This window comes from Musa acuminata, chromosome BXJ2-3 (genome assembly GCF_036884655.1).
Source record: "Musa acuminata AAA Group cultivar baxijiao chromosome BXJ2-3, Cavendish_Baxijiao_AAA, whole genome shotgun sequence".
In the NCBI taxonomy this organism is placed as follows: Eukaryota; Viridiplantae; Streptophyta; class Magnoliopsida; order Zingiberales; family Musaceae; genus Musa; species Musa acuminata.
This window is the reverse complement of record NC_088340.1, coordinates 10041786-10060779: the sequence shown is the minus strand read 5'-3', so window position 1 is coordinate 10060779 and position 18994 is coordinate 10041786. Positions and strand designations below refer to the sequence as shown.

The 18994-nt window shown below is 37.0% G+C and overlaps 2 protein-coding genes and 1 long non-coding RNA gene across 5 annotated transcripts; 1 reads left to right on the top strand and 2 right to left on the bottom strand.

The window, feature by feature from the left end:
• The first annotated feature begins 1606 nt into the window (after positions 1-1606).
• LOC135607331 (uncharacterized) lies at positions 1607-7340 on the top strand. Of its 3 annotated transcripts, none has more exons than XR_010485144.1 (5): positions 1607-1816; positions 2225-2507; positions 2690-2774; positions 4675-4784; positions 7037-7340. It is a non-coding gene; the product is annotated as an uncharacterized LOC135607331 (long non-coding RNA). The 3 variants fall into 3 exon arrangements; XR_010485145.1 differs by lacking the exon at positions 7037-7340 and adding an exon at positions 3573-3638 and having other exon boundaries at positions 4675-6464; XR_010485143.1 differs by lacking the exon at positions 7037-7340 and having other exon boundaries at positions 4675-6464.
• Positions 7341-7845: 505 nt separating this feature from the next.
• On the bottom strand, positions 7846-12007 carry LOC103978026 (uncharacterized). Its single transcript, XM_009393730.3, has 3 exons — positions 11086-12007; positions 8423-8619; positions 7846-8256 (listed from the first exon to the last, which is right to left on the bottom strand). The coding sequence occupies exons 1-3, from the start codon at positions 11893-11895 to the stop codon at positions 8142-8144; spliced, it is 1122 nt and encodes a 373-aa protein (XP_009392005.2). The 5' UTR covers positions 11896-12007; the 3' UTR covers positions 7846-8141.
• Positions 12008-12906: 899 nt separating this feature from the next.
• LOC135607329 (uncharacterized) lies at positions 12907-18666 on the bottom strand. The gene is made up of 8 exons (XM_065099082.1): positions 18339-18666; positions 18140-18245; positions 17971-18051; positions 17708-17884; positions 16721-16891; positions 14835-15044; positions 14587-14675; positions 12907-13678 (listed from the first exon to the last, which is right to left on the bottom strand). The coding sequence occupies exons 2-8, from the start codon at positions 18228-18230 to the stop codon at positions 13049-13051; spliced, it is 1449 nt and encodes a 482-aa protein (XP_064955154.1). The 5' UTR covers positions 18231-18245; positions 18339-18666; the 3' UTR covers positions 12907-13048.
• Between the last annotated feature and the right edge of the window lie 328 nt (positions 18667-18994).

Sequence of the window (18994 nt, the reverse complement as noted above, 5' to 3'; positions counted from 1 at the left end):
CCGTTTTCTTACGCAATTGACTGTTAACGAGTCGGAGGCTACCGTGGCGTTTTTACTATTATACCCTTATCTTTAGCTTTATTTTGTATTAGTCTTTCCGGGTTATTACCGACTTTTGCACGAAACACTCGAATTCTTATTATTCACATAAAAACACGATATATGAATTGCTAGAAAGATTTTTAATGTAATGGAATAATACGTATAAGCTATTAGAGCGCTGAGAAATTAATATTATGGGATGTTTCTACTATTAATATATATATATATATATATATATATATATATATATATATATATAAACAGTCTCTCTTTTGTCATATTAGTCCGATATATGAATATTAAAAAGGCACTTTTGAGTTTGACTTCTAATAATTAAAAAATATACCACGGAATTCATAGTATTAAGTAAAATTGCAACGATAACTTATGATCAAAGCTCATCCTCACCATGAGCAAAATTATATATTTATAGATATATCCCTCTAAATTCCTTCATTTTCATATTTGTTCTTCTAAGCCTAGGTATGGCGCATATATTTATAACCAAGACTAAAACATATATATATAGATGGCATTCTTAGTTAATCTTTATAAATCAAAAATAAGTTGAAACTCTATTTTATTATAATGTAATTTAAAAGCATACTGTGCGATGCTTATACTAAGATATTTTAAGTATTGGACATATTAAGATACACTCTTTCAACTTGAATAAACTAATATTAAAAATAATTAGAAGAGGCCGATCTGAACTAGTTTTTCACTAGTGTTGGCATAGGTATACATGCAGAATCATTATATTTGGATGAATATATACACCATACTAAAATTTAATATTATTATTATTATTATATATATATATATATATATGTATATATGTATATATATATATATGTATGTATATATATATATATGTATGTATATATGTATATATATATACATACATATATATATATATACATATATATATAAATATATACATATATATATAATGAGCGGAGTTCTCAAATCTTCAAAATATAATGAGCATACATCATGTCTCTAAACTAGGTGTTTCTTCTCGTTACATACCTCTCTTGACAGGTTGATTAACCTTCGCTCATTTTGTCACGCGTATCTCTCTCTCTCTCTCTCACTCTCTTTTTCTGGTTTTTGGTGTGAGCATGAAGACTCACGAAGAATTGTTCGCTTTAGACAAGCGACGGTAAAAGTTTATAAGCTCTTGAACCTCTATTCCTCAACTAATATGTGTTTAGTATTATCCTCCAATAGGAGAGTCATTCTCATTCTAATATCATTCTAATAAGTCAATTATTGATGTAAGTACGAAACCTCATGAAGAATTATTCTTATTGGTCGTCGTTCTCAAAAAGATAAAACTCTAGGAATTTACTTAAAACGAATAATTTATCATGAGCTTTCATGCTCATATTAATAATGATAAAATATTGACTTATCAAAATGATATTATAACGAGTGTTGTTAATCGTCAATTTTAATATAATATTGATAAGAATATTTAGTTTGATTAATTAAAAATAAAAACATTATAAATCCCTTATATCGACCATAATTATGAAAGGTCGTTCAAAACGGACAATTCTCCGTGAACCTCGCAGTCGAAGGTCGTTTCTTTCCACTGTCGTCGGATCCCGAATCTTGCATTTCTCGACGTCGATGGCGGCCATGGAGGAGTTGAGTTAGCTCGCGCAGACCACAAGTCGCCGCCCTCCTCGCGGACGAGGACTTCGATGAAAGATCGTACAAGCGGCGGATTTCCACCTTCCTCAACGTCGTCGTTCTCGGCAACGTTGTAAGTCCCTTCAAACCCCAATTGATCCCCTTCTTGAACCCTCTCCAAGCAGTTAAGTCCCTTCAAACCATAATTGATTACCTTCTTGAACCCCCTATAGGCAGTCAAGTCCCTTCAAACGCTTGGTGATCCCCTTCTTGAATCCTCTCTAGGCTGTTTAGTCCTTCAAACCGTAACTGATCCCCTTCTTGAACCTAGCTAAGCAGTTTAGTATCTTAAAACCCTAATTGATGCCCTTCTTGCCTCTCTAAGCAGTTAAGTCCCTTCTTGAAACCCCTACAAGTAGTTTAGTCCACCAAGAATACGGATAACATTGTTCTTGATTTTTCAAACCTAACTTCTTGTTTCACGATTTCATTTGTGGTTTCTCTATGTGCTGTTATCTTTGATTATATAACGTGTCTTCAGGGTGCTGATAAATCAGCAATGTAGAACAGCTTGATCGGACATTCCGTATTGGTATGGTGAACTTGGAATTGTACTTCTAGTTTGTTCATGTTTCATCATTTGCGACCTGCACCTTTCTGTTGATTCGAGAGGCATTAATTGTTTACTGAAATCAACTGGAGAAAATGGTTTCACTCGGTCTCTTGAGATGGCTCTATCAGTGTTGATTTGCAAAGAGATGGCTCTCTGAGCAGTAAATCAATCATCCTGCAAATAGATGACAAATCCCAACAGGTTTCTGCAAGTAAGAACTCTTAAATGACATTACAACTTAAGGAGGAGCTTCTTCATTTATATATCACCTATTTTGGTGATATTTTGCTTCCTTCATGGCCCTTTCTATGTACATTGTAGATGATGGGTGTTGACAGTCCTTTGACAATTTTTTTGTGTTTGTTCTAAGGTGTTCTTATATACTCTCTTCAGGACCAGCTAAGCAAGGGCACAGAAGCTCATAGTTCAGTAAAGAGCCGTGCAGCTGTGATCTATATGAAACCCTGGACGGGTACAGGTTAGCGATTTCTGTACCTTTTCTATTGTCTTTGTCATCCTAACCTGCAGAAGAAAATTTAGCTGCACCTATATGATATTGACTTTTTCTTGTACCAGAAGCAACACTTAGTATTTTGTAATTTAAGATAAACTTTAAGCGGTAATTTAGTTGGAGTTAAGGTTGAGATAGAATTGAGGAATGACATGTTCTAAATAATTATTTATTTTGATCTCTGTTGAAGAATAAAGGTTACCACTATAAAACGGTTCTGCCTTTCGCTGTTATATGGCCACTTTTCACAACCTTGTTAGTGAATAGGGTTATATGAATTTGATGAATCTATTTCATGGGTCAAAATGCTTACTCCCAATAAATTGTAATAGACCCATCTAGCCCTATATACCAACAGAATTCTCTCTTCATTTATTTTGTGAGATTAATCTAGGATGCTACAATTATATTGCGTGTTTTCATAATTTTAATTCTTTACTTGTGGTCTTGGCTCGAAAAAAGTGTGTTTAAAAACAATTATCTTGTATGACTATGACAACTTGCACTCCTTGCATAAAAAAATTCTTATTGTATTTTTAAAATGGTTCATCTTTATTATACACTGATACTCATTGTTTTTTCTACTGTATGCCTAAGTTATACACACAGCTGTTGTGCTTTTTATTCCACCAGGACCTTCTTTGAAATTGATTGATTTACCAGTCTTAGACTAAAAGTCTATGGATAATTCTATGATAATAGCTATTTGTATAATTGCATCGGAAAACATTCATTGGCAGTGCTAATTTTTTTTAATTTTTTTAGGCAATGGGGTTATATAATATTATTTGTTTAAGGACAGTGATTACGGTGCACATACTGATGCAGAAGGTTTGTACTGCTTACCTCATAGCTGTCTCTTTTCTGTGTCATCAATCTTTGTATGCAAAGCTCAATTGTTGGACTTTTATTTGGCTGTTCTTTTTCCTGATATATGTCTTTGATCTGCATATTGTCCTTCTGGATACCAGAAGTCTTGCAGCAGTTCAAGCTCTTCTTTTGAATCAGGGGCCACAGAGTGCTGCTGATATTCCATGGGTTGCCCTGATTTGGCAATCTATTTCTATTGCCTCAGCATAAACTGGATCTGTTGGATCTGAAAGTTCGCTTGAAACTGCTTGGAGAGCTGAGACTGAAAGTCTTAAAACTATACTTACTAGAGCTCCAGAAAATAAGCTTGGCAAAGTAGCATTAGTTGATACCCTTGCCAATCAGCTTATCAACTTCGTTTGGCCCAAATCACTGAACAAAATACTTAAGCTGAAGTTAATAATAATACCTCCATCAAACTCTTATAAATTAATCTTAATCTTGCCCACTTCCGATGTGGGACTAATTGGGGTGTTAAAAACTCCCCCACTTAAGAGCTTGACATTCTTGTCAAGGCCCAACATAGCCTAGATCAAACCCTAGTATGATGCATATGAGGCGTCGTAGCCTATTGGTGATTCTACACCATGACGAATCTTCTAACTCTATCAACGGGTAGTCTTTTTCTACTCTAGCCCTTTCACCATGGCTCATACTAAGTCGGCTTTGATACTAATTGTTATAACCTGGCCTGATGGGATAACTGGCCTTTCAACTTTGTTTGATCTAAACTAGTGGCCAAAATACTCAAGGTGAAAATGATAGTAGCACCCCCATCAGATCTTTATAAGACAATCTTAATCTTGTCTACTTTCAATGTGGTATTAATTGAGGTGTTACATCATGTAATTAGTTGTATATTTAGTGAGAGATTCTTCTGATTCATTATTCTCGGCTGCAAATTAATCCATGCAGGTTTATTAATTGCATGTGTCGATACTGGATACAATTTCCATGTATGTTGTTCACATCTAGTAGTCTGACTTAATTCTTGCAGATTACAAGTCCCAGATTGTTCATGATGATTGTTTAGGCTTGGAGAACAAATGGTGCAAAGTGCTGAAGGTACCAGGGCTATTGCACTAGAGCTATGTCAAGAATTTAAAGGTAAGTTTCTTCAGCACATTGCTACTGGTGAGATCAGCGGTTGTCATTTTTTCTTTATAGTTTTAATTTTATCATGCTCTATGCATACAACTTCAGTTCTCCTCTACTATCGGTTTTCATCCCAGGCAACTGTTTCTCTATTATTTAGTATGTACTGGAAATTTCTTCTTGTTGCTTGGTGACCGTGTTTCTCTAGGTTGTTATGTAATCTCTGTATTGATTCAAATTGGCTTTTTGCCCCTTCGAATCTGGTGCTACCTGATCTTCATGTAGATTTTTATATTTTAAGAATGAAAATCATGAATGTCATCTCGTGTTGTTAAAACCCAGTGTGCCTAATCATTTCCTAGGCTAGATGACAGCTGTTTGTGCCTCTTCTTGCCAGATTATATACTAGTATGAAGTAATCCATGTTTCTATAAAATTTATGACAGAATTTTGATGGCAGATTACCTCCTATGTTTTGTCTCTGCATTAAATGACTATCTCTATCTGCAACAACTGGCATAGACTGATACAGAAGGATACTGTGAAAATATATCATATGCACCTGATGTACTTCAACATTATGGATAGGGACCAACCCTAAAAGATAACAGTCATGCCATTCTCACTTACATATCTTCATTTCTACACTTGTTGACTCTCATGACTTCAAATTGTAGTTAAATTTATTTTGTGATTCTTATGGTCGACAACTTTGAGGTGTTGAGGCCGAAGACTATAGGGTTGCAAACAAACTATAACTAATAATGTCATTACAAAAGAAAAATGAAAGGGGGTTGCCCAGTACACAAGGCTGATGCCAAAGTGGGTGAGCTTTTTATTTTTTGGGGTAATGAGGGAAGTGGGTTAATATAGGCAGTTCTACCTCTGTAGCACAGGGACTGCTTCTGTGATTCAAACAGTGGTCACCCATGTCACAAAGGAGGGAGGGCAGAGGTGCCTTGATACAAATAGTCATGACCCAAATTGGCCTAATAAGCCATTTATTTATATGAAGTGAACTTGACTAATCAATAGAAGTCAAAGCTAAGAAGAAGCTGAGCCAAGGAAATAGAACACTTGAAAAAAAATTGTCGGATCTGTATTAATTTCCTCCAGCACACATGTAGCTGAGCCTCTTCGCACTAAAAACAAAAGAAACAAGAGAAGCTGCCCGTTCCTGTTGTTTAAATGCACTAGATTTGACCTACTAACTATTACCATTTTTTTCATGTCTAGTAGATTTCTCTTTCTTCCGTTTTTGATGGTTTATCTTAAGCTATAATCTGTTTTAATCCCTTCATATTCTGTTTATTCAGAAAGGATTTTTATACTATTCCAACAAAATTGAAAAATGCAACTAATGAAAGTTGAGTCCTATTATTTGCAATATAGCAAATGTTGCATTTTATGTACAGGATGCGGGTTAGAAGGTTGTTTCATCATTTGAATGAAATTTTCCTGGCAGAATGAAGCAGTTCCTGTTGGATAGATTTTTTGATATCAACAATGTTAAAGGGATAAACTTGCCTTGTGTTATCTTTTATAAGATTTGTTACATCTGTCCGTGTTGTTAATTGCTCTGCATAATAATTGTGCCTTCTAGATTGTTTTGGAGGCTGATGGTTATTAGCCATATTTGATATCTCCGTGGAAAAGTTTGATATATTTAATATTAATTAAACTTATGTTGAATCATGTAATGACTGGACATAGCAAGAGCATGACACCAAATTGATAGCAATATGGAATGATAGTTACGGAATAGTTGATTATTTCTTCTTCTTATTGTATGCACATCATGTTGCTATGACGACTTATGGCAGTTTAAGAGAGGCGTATAATTTAATGTTCCTTTATTTGTTGACCAAAACTTGTTCATGAAAATGATTATGCTTACCCTCCTTTATTTAATGTTCTTATTATTTGATTATGTTTCTATAGCATATACTGGATTGGAAAATTTTAGAAATGAAGCAAAATAGATGGTTAGTTGACATCGAGCGTGCTTCTTATATTTGTATCACCAAGTCAAATATCTTCACCTGGCCTCGACGATTGTGCATGTTAACTGTTTCGCTCAGTTTTTTTAATCTTAAATTTCTTGCATGTTTGACTTAATTCTGCTTAGCTGCTAATTGATACTTCTCAAGATCAGTTACTTAATATGCAAATGTCTGTTCTGAATTGTGTCAGGTCATTTACGGGTTGGGGTTGCACTTTTATATGAAAGGCAGAACTTAAGACTATCTCCTTTCTTGTCACAGATGGCAGCCCAGATGTCTGCCGCTTGCGTTGCACAATAGTCGCAAGGCTGCTGTGTGCGATGGGCTGCCGTGATACTCTACTGATCTACTGACAGCGTTGTCGGGCTACGTTGTGCGACTCGCGACTGCACACCGCACTGGTCGTAGGTAATGCGTGGCGGAAGGGCGCCCGTGAAAACTCGCACGTCTGGGCGCACTCGTGGGTGGCAACGGACAGTGATAGCTTTTCGCGTGAGATGGGTGCGATGGAACACAGCGACGGCTGTGAGAAGAGGGGATCAGGATTTCTTCACCCATTAAAAGACACTCTTGCCCTTCAAAAATTATATATTATTAATATATGTTTCCATAAAATTATAATTATCCCTCAAAAATCAAATATTTTTTATTTATGTTCTCAATTATAAAGTTTGACTAATCTGATCTATTTTAATCAAATTCTGACTTGAGCCTAATTTTAACTGAAATTTTTATTGATTTATTTATAAATTAAATTGACTGAACATTTGAGTTGATAGTTAGGTTAAATTTAAGTGATACAACTTATTTTGGCTCAATTTTGGAATGTTCAATTAACTAAGACTGCTTGATCATTTACAAAAATTAATAATAAGTAAAAAAAGAATGCACATGAAACGCTGCTCCATTCCCAAAAAAAACCTTCCCCGTCGCTATCTTGTCTCTCTGTGTCCGACGTCCGTTCCAGTTCTCAGATGAGGTTGCCATTGCCCTCAGCGACCATGGCCATATGTTCCAGTCTACCTCCGGTCTGTTTCAACTACCAAATGAGCCGCATGACCCGAAACATGTACAAAAAAGGTGACCGGAGGAACCACCAGACCCATTTCTATATAATTTACAACACACGCACCTCTCACTTCCACAAAGAAAAGAAAAAGTTCAAGCAGCAGTTCTGGTTTGTCTGATAGAGCACTGATGCCCTGCACTCTTGCACAGGCCACAGAAAGTCCAAGCAGCAAACATGCAAACACTTGTATCAGTTTTTCCATCACTGACCACCTTCAGCGCTGAACTCAAATAACTACTTACCACAATGCATGACCAAAATAAGCAATCACCTCTCAAATGTACGACACGACATTACTCAGGTTTCACTCTTACCGCATACGAAACTCCAGTAGTCAAGTAATTTATGGTCTCGTGGTACGACCTGATCTGGCTTCCCAACACAAAATATTGCATACGCATCAGCTGCATACCTGAGAAGGGTAGACAAACAAAATCAACAACCAATTACAATACTTGTCCCCATCCACAATGATGGCCATTTATCACAAGATGATGCAGGATACACAGAAAAGAAATGCAATTCAAACTCAAAGCATTTGGTGTGAAATAAAGGTGGTTCTAACAAAATCCACTCACTTGCCAATGCCATGGAGCTGAGTCACATGAGTCCAATCATTTCGTAGATACTCACACGAGAAGTGTTTGATCATCCTTGCCCTCTTCTTTTGCAGGCCCAGAGTCTGTATCACCTTTTCTATCTCCTCCTCGGGGACCTTTGTTGTCGCCTCTCCGTCTGGACATAGAAGGAATAGGCCTGGCAAAACTTTTTCAACCTGCACAAAGATGTATAATAAAACTGTTTCTGTGACTTAATCTGTTAATAGCTACAATTTTAAACTTTCTTTCACAGTAAAGAATCATGTTCCTTGCACTCTTGAACTGAAGCCCCCTTCCAACGTTAATTATGACAGATGCACTAGTTAACTTCAGTAAGTTTTACTTTTTGTCAAATGACGCTTTCATCAAATAACAGGTGTGTCAGCTACACATATTACTCTACAATCAAGCACCAACCTATGTTGACACATTCAGCAGGTTCCTTCCGATTGTGCCCATGGTTACTCCAAGAAATGAGCAAGAACTGTTGATCTATAAACATTTTGGGCCACAAAGTCAAGGCCTTGAATCAGACAAACGCAATTCATTATCTTTGTTATTTTTCAAGAAATACAATATGGCTGATGCCCTCTCTCTCTCATACCCTTCTTTGCTGGCTGTTGATTGACCAGCGAACAACATGACCTTCTAGATAGATGATGGCTTAATCAGGATGGATGGGAGAAAGTGAGGAGCATCAAGTGAGTCAGGATATGCTAGTAATGGTCAAGCTTATAATAGACACAATATGCAACCCAATATTCCAACTATGCAGATGTTTGAATGGCTGGATCCTTGGTTTTCTCCCTTACTACTTGTGGTCTCTCTTTGAATTTTCTTTTCCTTTTTGTAGAGAAAACTGACATTTTTATTTTATTTTATTATACTTTCTTTGCTCAATATTAGAGTGAGCCTTACTATTATCCTATGGTTGCTCCTTTGCAATATAATTAATTAGGGCTCAAGTCATAAAAATAATGATTGCTAGCAAAGTAAGATTATGTATATTGACCCTTTTCAAACCCAAATTAGCTGGAGCTTTGTGCATCAAGCCACTATTATTTTTTTAATTCTTCATCCAATATTTTGTTCCTTTCTACTTAACATAAGCATAAGAAATTTATGCTGCTTTTTCAAATTGCTTTTGCTACGAAATTTTGGACATTATTGTAACCATATCAAAACTTCATTCTTTGATACTATTGAAACTATCATCCATCAGTACTTTTAGAATGACCAACACACAGATCAAAGAATTAGGCACACAACTACCACTCTCTCTAAACCCCTTTTGTTCTTTATTAGATCACATTCTAGATTTATAGTTACATCTAAATAACCAGCTTGTGTTTCCTTGAAATGAACAGGATTACATGGAGCATCCATCATAAAGCACCAGTTATTGTTCCACATGTTCAGAGTCTTCAGACCATCATGAAGTAGACAACAACCATGAAAAGGGCATATGAAGCCCACCATCTCATAAAAAATCTTTTCCAATCCATTTAGCTTCATCCTCTGTAGAGCATTAAGTGATCATCTGTAGGATCTGAATTATCTTACTTAGTCATATACCTAGCAAAAGAACTCGTGTCCCTACAGTCTGGTATTTCCAAATAAGTCCCTAGATGACAAGTTTAAAGATGATCTTGTTGATGCTGTTTATACAAGCAATGGTGGTGATGGTGATAATGACCACATCAACAACTGTAGCACCAAAAAAGAAGATACAAGAAAGGCACAATTGCATCTGCACCCTGTAGCAAGTGCTGATACAGGATGACAACAGCTATAATTGTGAGAAGCATAAACATCATTCAACTATTTAATTATTTAAATGAATACTACAACAACGACACACAGGCAACCAACTTGTATCAGGCATTTCAACGTTTGTTTATACTATGTATCAAAGAATTTGACAGCATATGCATAAATAAGCTACTCAAGTAAGAAGGATGTCAGGAAACATTGATTTGTTTAACTTGCTTAGTTCACAACAAATTAATAATTGATCGCCACTCAAAAGCAATAAAATAATAGCATTCATCCAAAATAAGGCAGCTGCAAGTAAATCATTATGTAAAACACACTGAAGAAAATAAATGTGCCTTGAATCTCCCTTGAGACTAAGGCAAAACGAAGTAATCCGTTGTAACTACTAAGTGAAACAAGGAGGGTTAGATTGAAAATACTAGATAACTTGAAACCTAAAAGTAACCTTATGAGGCAACATCAGAAATCACTAGATAATGTTGTGATTTAGCTAGTATAATCGATAACTGTCTGATAAAAATCTTGCTAACAGGAGTGCTACAAGTTTTATACCACATCATCTAAGAAAACTCCATAAGGGCCTCCAATCCCATGTGTGTTGCAAGAATGCTTATGATGCAGATGCTGCATTTTGCTGAATCATCTTGCTTTGACCAGGTATGGCAACGCATGCCATGGTAAGAAACTAAGTTCACCCATGCAATTTATGTATAATTCTAACAGTTCTTGCTTGCCAACTAAATCAATCTACACCAAGAAAAAGCAAATATGCATAGCAACTATGCATGTACCAATTAAATGGTAAAAAGGACATGATTAGCTCTTATAAACATGAAAGAAACCAACAAGCAAGAAAAGAAGCGAACCTGTCTACCAGAGGTGACATTGAGGAGCATGCATATGATCAAGACCCTCCATGGGTCGAAGGAATGCCGCTCCTGAAGAAGATGGTGGCACGACGCTGGAGGGTCCCAGACACTATTGGCTGGGACTCTTCTATAAGCGTCAGATTTCTTCTCTGCGGCAGACAATTGAGCGATCGGCTGCTTTCCCATCCTCCCGCTCTTCTCCAGCTGTTGCCTACTCCGCTCCTCTTTTTCTTCATCATCAAGAGTCTCGTCAATACAATTTATCTTCTTCTTCTTGGTCCTCTTTTCGTTGGCGGCGCTTCGAGATGGAATGCATTTGCCGCTGGACCTTGATTTCTGACTCTTGGGGTCTTTGACACCGATGACCACGGGCGAGGAGGCCTGTGGTGGGAGGGGGAAGAAGCGGGAGACCACCAAGGGTTTGCCGCCGACGGTGGTACGAATAAAGGAGGAGGGTAAAGAAGACGAAGAAGAAGGGGGGGAGGCGGATGATGATGAGGTTGAGGTTGAGGTCAACGAAGCCAGCGTCTTCTTCCTCCTCTTGTTCTTGAGAAGCGGAGGTTGCGGCAAAGGAGGAGTGTTTGGGCCCTCCTCCACAGGTTCGAAATCCCCACCGCCGCGGGTCGTATTCTGTCCATCTCCCCTTCCTACTCTCACCAGGGAAGAGGCTTTTGACGGTGGCGAAGGAGAGGAGGGAGGAGGAGAAGATTCGTCATCGTTGCCGAAGGGTAACTTATGGTGGGGTTGGGGCTTATAGGCGAACGCAGAGACGATATCGTCAATCGACCGACCGTGGAGGATAACCATCACCTCTTCTTTCGTCGCTCGCGCCAGAATCGGTAGCCTCCCGCCGGCATCAAGAAACGAGGACGGATCGGAGAGCCTTTCCCCATAATAAACCTAATTCGTTATTTTTATTCTACCTTTGTGTAATTTCCCTATAAGAAGAATAAGGAGGTGCCATAGTCGAGTTTGAATTAAGAAAAACACACAAAAGACTTTTTTTTAGATATATAAATAGTTAATTTATAATAATTTTAGGGTAATTTATCGAAAAATAATTCATATTGACGAGCTTTTTACTGGGGCATCCCTTTCTTAGAGCTTTGATCAAAATATCTTCAATCAAATTATAAAAAAATAATTATTATTTTTAATAAAATTAGTAACTAGCTTTTCACTATGAGCCTCTTTCTTTTGAAGAGCCTGAAACAAAATATCTTCAATATAATTATAAAAAGATAATAATTATCTTTTGACTAAATTTAATTTAATTTTTAAATTTTAATCAAGTTTTTTAATTTTTTAATTTATTAATTCTAAAGTCAAAGAATTTTAAAAAATAATATCATAGAAAATTTAGATTAGTTTGATGAAAATGCCTAATCCAATTCAAAGATATTATCAAAATTAAAAAAATACATCGATAAAAACTAATTATGGAAATATCATTTGATAAAAACCTAATACTAAGGATTTTTTTTTCTGATAAATTGCCCATAACTTTACATACTGCGACAGATCTCAGAACCCCTCGGTATGGGTTTACTCATCCTCAACTCTAGTTTATAGGTTTTAGAAGTTGCTGTCCGAGTATACAAGACATCAAAAGTTGTCATTTGAGATATCTCAACCTTTAGTCCAATTTATGTTAGTCTAAATAATAATAATAAATTTATCTCCAACTCAAAAACATCCCCATATCGAAGATAGGATTAAACAGGGATGTTACAGAGAGAGTAACTTGTAATTTAATACCAAAAATAAGAACTAAGACGTGCAATGACCCCAGATATCAATATGCTAAGTCCCTTCCAATGATAATTGAGACTGCGAGTGCTTCATCTTCCTTTTAATACCCATTAATACATCCATTTAACAGATCTATGTATCTTTTGCTAGCAATTGGTAGACTTTGTGCTGAAACAAACGTCATCATCAAAATTATTGGAAAACATACCTAGTAGTCATTGTAGTGCCCCAAGTAACTGACTCGGTACCGAGGACCATATTGATCATAGGATGGAGCTATGTCATACTTACTATCCGATTCCTGCACTGCCCCAAAAACCACCTCGTCTGTTGTCTCATAGGTTGGCTCATAGTAGGTCTGTGGGCTTGAAGAGAGCTGTCGATGTTTCTGCAAGTGCTGCTGCGGTTGTGATTCTCCATCCCATCCATTGAAATAGGCTCTGTCATTACGTAGTTGCTGGACCTTCTCCAGGTTCTTTGACATGAATGCATAGGTCTTACGCTGCTGATTTGGTGTTTGTGCCTCTACTGGAGGTGGTTCTTCGTCTGGAACGATGAAACTTTCTTGCACGGGCCATGAGTTTGCCTTGCGTTGTTGCTTCTGCTGCTCCTGGTGATAGCTCTGTGACCTTTTTCTCAAGAATATTCCACTGATCATGAGACTGAGGGATAAGCCAGCACCTGTGACAAGCTTCTTAACTGAGGTGAAGAGGCCCTCTTCTTCTTCATGCGTCTTGTATTCAGCTTCCGGTGGAATTAGTGGTGGCCTGAGTGATGAGTTCATTGGCTGCTGATACGGACTAGACAGATAGCTTGCTTCCGTAGGAGATGTTGGATCCTGAAAAGAATTAAATGTATTCTTTTACCCTTTAGAAATGGTGGTCTTACTCTACCAAGATTCTAGAGCATGAGAAGAAAAAGTATATTAGGGAAATGAAAGACAACAAGACAAAAGCATAAACTTGGAGAAGCAAACAGACTTTTAAGTCTACAGCATTTTTATAAAGATAGGCCCACAGAATGTGAATTTGGATAAAGCATATGACTGGTTCCACAAAAAGAAAAAATGTCACTACTCTCACTGCAAGGATGTCTGTTCTTGTATTTCAGCTTATCATCCTTAACTATGAAAATTGCTTGACATATCCATATCATGTGTGTGCTGGCTAAGATACTTAAATGATATTTCATAGATGCTTATTGCAAACTTCTTTCAAGTATCTGATTTTAAATAAATATTAAAATGATCAGGAAATTTAGTGCACTAAGAGGATGCCTCATGATTTTTTTTTACCAAAAACTTTGTTTTACTTTACCAGTAATTTTTAAATTGTAGAAACGAACATAAAATTAAACTATTTGTACATGTTCTCATATAAGCATCAAATTATGACCAATGAACTTGAAAAAAATTCTTCATTAATTACAATTTCTTGTTGGTTTCTTGTTTTCTTGATAATCTTGAAGTACCATGTCATCAGAAATGATTTTTTTTTAATAATATGCTACAGATGCAAGTTAATTACTGGCCATTATTGATGCCTTAGACTATAAATAAATGTCAAACTTTTTTAAATAAAACATCAAAATATTTTTTATCGTTGTATCGTGCATGTCAAACTTTTTTTTTCCAAAATTTGGCATATCTACTACTACTACTGTTTTGTATTTTTGTATCAGTATCCTGTATTTGAATCAGTGTTTCATACATCCTTGATAAAAATGAATGTGTCAACGGTAACTCACATTAGTGGAAGATACAACCACTGCCCACCGCTGCTGCAACATTGCAAGCATGTAGCCAAAGAAACCAGCAGCAAAGAGCATTGCAATTCCTGCATGACAATTTTGATTTACCAATAGGTGGCCTAGTTAAACAAGAGTATAAATGTCCTATACAGAGAAAGACATGGTAGCATGACTAGATTGAGTGAGTAGATGCCTAATAACATTAACAAAAGAAGAAAGGAACATGACAATAATTGAAACTCTACCTAGAGGAAAACCAGTTCCATACTGGTAAGCACAATCATCAAAGTGCAACTGGATCTCCCGGATTGCCTTGTTACCCCTGTCTACCACCAGAAGAGAACAGCCACTACCAATGTAGACCACCTCAAAATCACTGGAGAATGTTGCATCTTCACTTGGCCCATCGACGTGGCCCCCTTTGTTCGACTTTCCCCCAGCTATTGTTGTAACTCCTACTCAAACATGGAAACCATTGTTAGTATGTAATTCCTTTCTTGTTCTTCATTTCTTGCTTCCTTTTACGCTTTTAGTTAACTCCAATAAGAAATAGAGATAGCAGAGATATAATTATGTCTAGAAGCATGGTTGACATGGCAGGAATGTTTATGTAGATGTACCCCAAAAATGAATGTTGGATATCAATGCAATTTCATTTTAGAGAGAAGACAAAGCAGGAGAGGCAGTCCATGCAAAGCAAATAGGTCATGAATTTATGAAGCAAAAGAGGTCATAAAAAATGCTGGAAGGAAACTTCACATAAATCTTGAAATATATGACTGATAAAAGAAAAAATTAACCAGAGTCCAGGTAAACAAAAATACGTTAATACAGTTAAAAGAACTATTGCCATCCCATAGACCAAATTCAAGGCTTGGTTGACAAATACTAAACTTGTCTCAAAATTGAGAATGGTTCTACATTAGTAAGGTTACCATTCTCAAACAGAACAGATATATTAAGTCTTGAGAGCAATCCATAACTGATGGATTGTAAACTGTAAACAATCTGAACTTCTGCCACATAAACATTACTGTCAAACTACATACAAGTCACAAATATAAAAAACTAGAACTAAAACCATCTGTTGTTCATGCAACCGTTATGTTTGTCCAAATTCATCACACTTCAGACAAATTATTAGTGTAATTGGAAATAGCAAATTTGTTTCCCAGAATACACACCAAAACTACATGCACTACCTTTCCGTCATTCTGATTTGTAGCTTTAGGCTTTTGAATAATTGTACACTAAAAACAAATTCAAACACAATTACACATGATTTGTAGGAATATTTGTACAACTTATGTCTGCGACTTGAGAAATACACAATTTTGTTTTAATGTGTGAAAGAAGTTATAGACAAATAAGCAAATTCTATTCGATGAGAGAAAGCAACTCAAGCAAAATTATAACTAGAGACTACAAGAATATTGGACCAAAGTGACTAGGTTATTTTTCTAAACATAACTATTGATGATTTTTTTTTATTCGATTGATAATTTTCTAAACAAAAATAAGCAAATTCTATTCGATGAGAGAAAGCAACTCAAGCAAAACTATAGCTAGAGACTACAAGAATATTGGACCAAAATGACTAGGTTATTTTTCTAAACATAACTATTGATGATTTTTTTTATTTCGACAAATTAAGTGATAGATCATCCAAATACTCAAAGACTATCCCTTATTTTTCATGAATATAAATATGTTTATTATATCATTCCTAATAACTGCAAATTCCATCTCACCATACTCATTTCAGTGACATCACTTTTTGTAGATGTTGTTTCTTGATCGCCACACATCCATACCCATAAAGCATAGTTGATCTTACAAATATATTGTAATACTTTCATTTTAATATAATGGATAAAAACAATGATCACATAACACTTCCAATGTTCCTCTCCATTTTTGTATTTCCATTTTAACTCCACAAAAAAATTATTTACCATCATCTCTTTCTTGTGAATAATAGATCCGAGATAACATTTATACGTCATTAAGAGTCTGAAATCCTAAAAAAAAATCCAAAGAGAACATTGAAATAAAGAACATAATACATTCATAAATTATGCACTAAAAATTTACAGTTCGAAGTGAATTTTCCGTAAGATCCCAAGTTTACCAGTGTCACTGACTTTCCTGATTGCTTTGTTCTTGGTGTCTGCAACATAAATGTTACCCTTATCATCCACCGCAAGTCCCTTTGGATGATTCATCCTTGCTCCCCGTGGCTTCCCATCAACATGACCAGTGTATCCTTCTGCTGAACCAGCAACAAGCTTAGGCCTGCTGTCTGTTATTTTCAAAATGTTCAGTTAATCATCAACACATAAAGTTGTCATGACAACTAAGAGACATTAATATTCCATGAACTATTAATGAACATAGGAGAGACCAGAACAATTTTTTCAACAAGCACTTTCATGGTAAGCTTAGAAAGAAAAAGTTTCTAAAACAAAAGAATGTGAAGAACAAAAAGAAGATAATGAATCAAGCTTCAACATCATTTTTTTATATTGGTCAATGATAATAAACCAATTTAGGGTCATCAAATTCAATTTAAGCATCGCTATAGTTAAATAATTCATCTTTAGCAAAATTTTAATCACATCCTTATAGAATCTAGAAAACTATCTCACACAAAAAGCAATTTATGTTAACCTTTTCAATGAATTAACAATAATACCAACAGATGATCAGAACCATGAATTCAGCAAATCTAGCCAGTTTATGATTCTAAATGAGACTCATGAAATCTGATGGTTTAACAAACAAATAAATTTATAACTGCACAATGAGAAATTGGATGAGAACTAAGCAACAGTTATCAACTTGACCACACCTAAGATATAACCCATTTGAACAGCATGCATCAGAGTTCCAGTAGAAACACAGATAATACCAACAGGTAGATGGTGAACAGAAGGAAGTCACGAGAGAAGGTACCAAGACCACCACCGAAGTGAATGACCTAAATTGTAACATCAGTAAATTATCAGCCCTATAATAGAAAGTTATGTGATCACAAACTCCTCATAAAAGAAATGGTTCATTCCAGCAATGAAACAGATTATAGGCATCACAGGATGAATGGAAACGAAACACCCACATTTAGACAACGGCAGAGAAACTCTGTAAATGTTGCTGTTCAGGGAATCCAAGACTAGGAGATCCCCGCTCGGCATGACTCCAACAGAGAACGGCTCGATTCCAAGTTTGCTTCCATCAAACACGGTCTCCACATTGTACCCGCTCTCAAACTTCACACTCGAACGGTTCAAGATCGCTGCAGAACGGTCGCCCAATCAAAGAAAAACCCTACCGAATAGCTGAGAGGGGAACGAGAAACGGTAGAATGGTAAGGAATGCTACCGTTTCCAGTAGAAGGCGTCAACGACCACAGCCGTCGCAACAGAGCCGACAAGAGATTGGAGACAAACGCACTAACCAGCCCTGGAGCAAGGAAGCAGACGAGATTGGAGAACGAAAGATGTTGGAGAGAAAAAACCGCCGAGAAAAAGCAGCAGCACAACTTGCTTACTTGCTGGGGAAGCAGCAGACACGCTGCAAAACCCACCGGACAAGACCACCAAGAACAGCAGCACCATCGCCTTCTTCTTCGCCTCCTCCATCTCCTCCCGATTCACCTGGGAGAAAACCCGAAAGGACACAGAATGAGCCTCCACCTACCAATCACATGACACGACTTGGGAAAGGAGTCGGGAAAAAAACATCTATACCAGTTCTTGATCCGCCTACTCTCCGATGACGAGGAACAAAAAGAGGGTGAAGAAGAGGCCTGCTGCGGCCTTCATCTCTAGCTTTCCGTGGATTCCCTCCAAAAGGACAAGGAGACAAAGGGGTGTTCCCCACTCCGCTTGTAGCGGCCAAAAGAGGCAGGCGAAGGGGGGAGGGGCATTAAGGAGGGAAGAATCTGGTTAGGCCGCCGATTAATGTGAGCTTAATGGCCGCCGGTTCACAAGCCAGCACGAACGCCTTCACCTCCTCGGTCTGCAAAAGTTTTGCGAGACAACTGGTGGACCGAAAGCCTCGATCGGTGTCTTCGCGAGTCTCGAGAGTCATTGGGTGCCTCGATGTTTTCCTAACAATACTTTGCCATACGCCTCCAACATCTTTTTCTTATGCTTCGTTGATCGTGGCCCGACGGTCACGCGAGAGAGTCATGTCCATTCGTGGGCCCGGTCCAGCCAGACTTGGGTTTGGGCCCCAACTTGGTCTTCCAATGGGTTCATCTGGCCCGTTTACGGGTCGAAGCCTGCAACATGAGCGATTAGGACAATCGATTCCTTTTAATTTGTTGGGTATTGTTTTTGTTATCACTAGTATACACGTTAATTAATTAATTAGTCGGAACCGTTTGCTGACGGGATTCTCG